Consider the following 6,000-nt stretch of genomic DNA (forward strand, 5'->3'; position numbering starts at 1 on the left):
AGAATGTGACCAGAATACCTGCAGAGATCCTGTAAATCTGAACGGGAAGGAGTCATGTGCCTGGAAGCACCACTGTCTAGAATCCACTCCCGAGTATCCGTTGCAGAGAGTCCTCCAACCTCCTCCCTGCCTGAAGAAAATGAAGCATCGGTGTCCATCACCTCCAAGTGCACAAAAGCCGAAGTCTTCATGATTGCTGCTGAGTAATCTTCACCCTTCTCGGTCTTCCGCTTGGGACAGTGCCTCCAATAGTGGCCTTTCTCGCCACGCCTTTAGTTTCTCGCGGTCAGCGTCAGACTTCTTCTCAGAAGACTTCTCCGATGAAGCCATCCCTTTGCCTGTGTTACGGCCTTTCGACCGTTGGCCAGTTAAGGCCTCCGAACCTCCACCCTAAGAAGGGTTCGAGAATCTTTCTCCTGGTCCAAGACCATGGACACAAGCTCCTCCCAAGTAATGGTGCTGAGCCTGCCACACTGGTAATCAAAGACGAGTAAAATGCTGAGTACTAAGAGGGCAAATGCGACAGCAACGTTATGGCCATGTCCTCTGACGATATCTCCTTCCCAGCCTGGAGAACTTCTTGTTGAAGAGCCTACAGCTCGTTAATATGCTCCCGCATCGTCGATGACTTTGCAGGGCTCATAACCCGCATCTGTACTTCCAAGGAAATCCTCTTCATGGGCGATACCCTGTTGTAAAGAGAAGCCAAATGCTGCCATATACCTCTGGCCAGCGTCATATGCTTTATATGATTGATTACCTGCGGTGTGCAATTGAGGAAGATAAATTGAATGGACCCTGGCGTTGACACGATCCCACAATTGTGCCTGTGCCTCCCGGTCCTTACGAATCGACGGTAAGTCCCCTTCCTCTACTTCCGACCATGGAACCCCAACAACAATGAAATCAGCAAGGTCGTAAGACTCCAGAACAGATTCCATCATAACCTTCATATGCCGTAGTTGTTCCCGTCCAACTGACGGTCCACAGGGAACATGGGGAGTGTAGGGATCTTCACATGCCTCTCAGCCATCTCTACCAAATCTGCCATTGCGGGGATGTACTCTGAAAAAGGGTGGGTGGGTGGGAACAAAGAAGAACTTACACCTGCAAGTGGCTGTCCAGCAAATCAGCCCGCCGTCCTCTTGCTTCTCCTCTTCCCGAACAGTCCCTAACAGTCCACCAATCAGCAACACAACAGTCCCCCTCTTGCTCACACAAATCCCAAGAACTATCAAGAGCCTAAGGCTCTGATACCATGTCAGAATACGCAGCGGAGATGATGACCAAATCTGGGAAGACGAGAGCAAACGCAATGCAGAAAAACAGCACGAGAGAGAGAGAGAGAGAGAGAGAGAGAGAGAGAAATGAAATGAAATGTTATATTAACGTCTTCAAAAGGCCAAAGTGACCTATGAGACCAAAGTTACAACCATATGACATCTGATACACTATCTGGAAAAGAAAAGAAAGGACTGAAGGTAAGTATCTAGCCCTACAATACATCAGTTAGGGAGCATCCGGAAGCAACAACTAGGGAGAGTGGGAAGCTAATGCTACTAGTCAAAATGGGGTACATGAGTACATGGATACATGAATACATGAATATGGGGGAGTACAAAAGTGACAGTAAGTACAACAGTATATGGCTGGAGTGGTAATCATCCTAGGAGCTCTAGCATGGGTCTCTGCCGGATGGCTTGGATATCTGCCATAGTGAAATGCCTGGTCGGACGAGCCCGATGCCTCGCAATGATGCTCTGAATCCTCCGGTGTAGGCACCGTCTCTGATGTAAGGATCCGCGAACCCTCGGGCGTCTGGATCTGCCCAACTGGATAGCCCTCTCAACTAGAGTCCCACGGGGTGCCCACTGTTGGGCTGTCGGCTGTGTCCCCTCCCGGGTAGTCCCTCTAAAGAAGTCAGTAATCTGTCTCTGTGTGGACTCCCTGCCAGTCGGGCGTCTGCTCCTCATAATGGACTCTCTCAGCCTGCGGATCTCCAGGAGATAAAAACCCAAGCATCGCTGATCACAATAGTCCATGACTCTAGATAGTGGTCCAAATCCCTCTCTGAAAAGGCAATGGTAGCGCCCTCGAATCTCATAATATGCTGTGCAGCGACAGATGTAGTGCTCCTCCGTCTCTGGCTCTATCCAACAAATCTGACATATCCTGTCCCCTGGAGGTATGCCTCTAAATCTGCCTATCTCTATCTCTAACTGATGTGAAGAGGTGCGGATCTGCCCAATGGCGCACCTCGATCCATGAGACAGATGGGTATCCATGTAGCTCGGTCTAAGTATAAAGCTATCCTCAGTGGTGCGGAGAAGATGGTCTCTATAGAAAGCCATTTTCATCCCTAACTCCTATGAGGGCTCTAGCCATGTCCTCCTAGTGTCCAACTGAATGAGGTCCTGTCTGATGACTACTAATCTCAGAATGTGTCAAGGTGAGAGAGGGTGCCTCTAGAGAGTACTGGAAGGGTGGAAGTCTATCTAAGCTGAACCCGTGGAGCCTCCAGGAAAAAAAAGTGGCACATTGATATACACCACCCCCCCCCCCACCATGGGCATCGCATCCTCGCAATTATGGCTTTGGGAGAACAGACCCTTGGTGCATGTCCAAGTTGGCACGACCCCACCGCTACTCTCGATGAACCCCCCATCCCCTTCTTCGTGTTACACTACCTTTCAGATTGTCCGAAGATCCAACAGGTTTGGCGGTGCTTTCTCCGCCTATTCACTTCAGACCCCACCACTGTTCACACCATTACATAGGGGGCCATTGCCTGGCAGGCGGAGGGCCGGCGCAGCGCTCTTCTATAAGGATAACGAAGGAGACCTAGCCCGCATGCTCTCACACTGCCCCATTTCAGTGGCAACAGTAGTCACAGCCCCCGTTCGACACAGGACACCGGAATCTTGCACATGCCAGCGCTCAGAGCTCATTTGTGGTATTGCTGCCTGGCACATCTGCGAGCACACTGCAGCGAGACTATTGCCACAAGCCAACTCTCCCCGCAGAGACCATTCATAGCTGTGGGGATGCCTGGCAGAGGAGGGCCAGTCATTTGGCATTACAGACCACCTGTTTGTTGGTTCCACACCCCCCCTCCCTCTGATGTAGCCTCCTTCCGAAAGCAGCCAGCCATGGAGGGAGCCCCCCTTTCATTCTTTTTCAGTTCTCTAACTGTCATAGACTGTTGTATCACGCCTCTTGGGAGAATTTCTTTCACTAATAAAAGGATCTTTTCCTGGAAAAAAAATGGAAGAATGTTCTGTTGCAGTTGCTACAGAGGTGCCGTCAAATGCTGCAGAAGCTGAGGAGGGCCCACACTTGCACCTGATTGAAGGGCTCAAAAGGCTGCTATTGCAGCTGATTGAACAACTCAGAAGTCTGTTGTTGCAGTTGTGTCAAAGTCATGCCCTTGTAGGGCACGCAAAAATCTCAGTTGAGGTGGGAGCCAGTGTGCAGGAGACCACTATTGAGCTGCACAAATAATGGAAAGCACCATGAGGTGGGTCACAGCCTGATTGCTCAGACGCAGCTTCTAGCGACAGCCACTGGACTCCCCTATCTCTCTTTTCATGCTCAACCTTGCCTAGATCTGTTCCTGGTCATATAACAGCTACTTACTTGTTATGAGGTGAGTCTTGCTTGTTTGCTATAGGCTTAGCAACGATGCTACTAGAGGATTCGTCTACTACAAGGAACATTGTTAGGGCTATCATTTGTCCTACTACAAATGCAGCAGATCTGTGAAGCAGGGACCTGCTGCTTGCAGCTACTATGCTGTACCACGCGGAAGCTCTGAGAGTCTTCTTTCAGCCCTAAACACCACTTACAACATGCTGATGCAAAAACGCAGACAGAAGGGAGAGTAGAGAGAGAGAGAGAGCTGGAAAATTCAGTATATTCATATGGTGCAAAAAGGTATCCCTAAATCTACAGCCATGGGCTGCCTTCATGAAAAGGTGGAAAACACCCAAAACAGTCCTACATAATGGACCCACTCCATAAGGGAGTGAATGAATCTATCTATGAGCAACTATGCCTTTACATAAGCCCTTGGACAATTGGAGTGCTGGCCGACTGCTGGTTGGCCAGCCGACTGGGCATATTCTCCATAAAACGCAGCCACAACCTGTTCCATGCAGCCGACAGCATCTTATGCAGCCAACAGGTCCTTCAATGTCTTCCATGTCCTGCTCCAAGTCCAACACTGGCCAAAACTGCACTTCATGCTCCAAAACCTGGTTCTAGTCACCTTTTTCTGGCTGCCCCTTGCTGCCCCTTCTGGATTAGCTTCAGGACATGTCCATGGGCAAACTTGCACCTGACATATGCTCACAAATTTGAACTTTGGTGAGTATTGAAGCTGCTTGATGTTGTTCTTTGCTTGCCTAATCATCACAATTTCATAGCAAGGGTACAGTTCTTGCTCCTCATTGATGAGGGCTGCTAATGATGCCACATCTGTAGATGTGGTTGCACAGGAAAATGTCTTGGCATTAGAGAAAACTAAAAATCCGTATTAAGCAACTCACAAGAAGACAGAGAAAGAAGAAACACTAATCACTCTAACCTTCTCCAAATAAGATTTGAACCACTCGCTAAGAATAGTCCTAGGAGGCAGTATACCAACTTTTTTAGCTGACCTAGAGCGGTTGAAAGCAAATCATGGTACTCAAAATGGAAAAACAAGATAATTAAACCTTGATTAAGAAAATCTTAACAATGGCACACTAATCAAGGCAAATACTCTCTGCTGCTACAAATTATCATAAGCCAAGTACATCTTCTATAGCTCCATACAACACACAAATGAGTGGTCCAAATCATGCCAAAACAGGCGACTACAAATCACCAGATAACAACCACAACCTTTTGCCCATTCTAGAGAGTATTACAACCATACAAACGAACACAGAATTCACTTTAAAAACATGATTAGGATACCATACGAAATTTCCTGACTTAAGAAAAGCATAGCAAAAGAGAAACTCAAACAGATAGTACAAACTCACTTCAACAGACTGTAGTTTTGATTTGTAGGCATTGACAAAGGCCTGGATTGCACGCACAGCCTGCCCTTGCACTTCTGCATCAGTATTCCACCAAATCTTCCGTCTCCGATCATGGGGACTGCAGACAAAAGGACCCATTAGAAAAGAAGCAAAAACAAACGAAAATTAGAATTGAGTTTTTGATCTCTAATGAAAGAGAGGTTACGTTGATGTGGAGGCCCTCAAACCGAGGCTGAGAGCTCGCCGAAGCCGATCCTCTTGCGGACGAGGGGATCCTTTGCCTTTCCCGCTTGTCGCCATAGCATCAGCCCGCCCTGCTCTTTTGCAATGCCACTTCAGCAGTATGCCACCTCACATAGTGGGCTCGTTGGAACACACGCATACCTCCCGGTTGGGCGGTACACACTATGAAAATCAATAAAGCTTTGCATTTGCCTTCCCCCTTCCCTTGCAAGATAGGCATGAATTGAGAGACGCCCTAGCACAGCTTTTCTCTACCTAGGAAGAACTTATGAGATGTCACGATTGCCTACCTCTCTACAAAATCCAATGGCTCCCCTTAAATCTCGAAGGGTGTTCTTCTTGTGTTACGTTTTAATATATTTTTTATAATTAATATATAATTATTTTCATAATCTTAGTAATTAACATATATCTAGCCTTAAAGAGTCCCCTCAACAGCACAATGTCCATCACCACATTTTCAACACTCCCTCTTGGTAGTGGAAAAACCTTTCACTCAGTGCTCATCCATATACTCCATACTCATTCGTTAAAGCAATCTAGATGAGTTGTCTCTAGTCCTAGGACAGACCTTATACCTTGACCACTGTTAACCCCGTTTCGGGTCAACTACACTCTCCACCACATATGAGTGTGAAGAATAAGTGCCATGCTATGGCATTATAAAATTTGTAACATTTATGAAAAATCTGGCCAGAGCCAAACTCATTTAGTTAATTTCGAAGTTTTG

At 47.4% G+C, this 6,000-nt stretch overlaps 1 protein-coding gene across 2 annotated transcripts in view; it reads right to left on the bottom strand.

Moving 5' to 3' along the window:
* Positions 1–5,595, bottom strand: part of LOC147638651 (BTB/POZ domain-containing protein) — a 46,885-nt gene extending 41,290 nt beyond the window's left edge. Inside the window, exons 1-2 of one of the 2 annotated variants that reach the window (XM_086798584.1) lie at positions 5,233–5,595; positions 5,028–5,145 (exon numbers count right to left, since the gene is read on the bottom strand). In XM_086798584.1, coding sequence (XP_086654710.1) covers positions 5,028–5,145; positions 5,233–5,327 — 213 coding nt within the window. In that variant the 5' untranslated portion in view covers positions 5,328–5,595. The remainder of the gene's footprint in view (positions 1–5,027; positions 5,146–5,232) is intronic. The other variant, XM_086798585.1, reaches the window with a different exon arrangement.
* Between the last annotated feature and the right edge of the window lie 405 nt (positions 5,596–6,000).

This window comes from Cibotium barometz, chromosome 5, assembly GCF_041138505.1.
Source record: "Cibotium barometz isolate CiBa-2024 chromosome 5, ASM4113850v1, whole genome shotgun sequence".
Taxonomy (NCBI): Eukaryota; Viridiplantae; Streptophyta; class Polypodiopsida; order Cyatheales; family Cibotiaceae; genus Cibotium; species Cibotium barometz.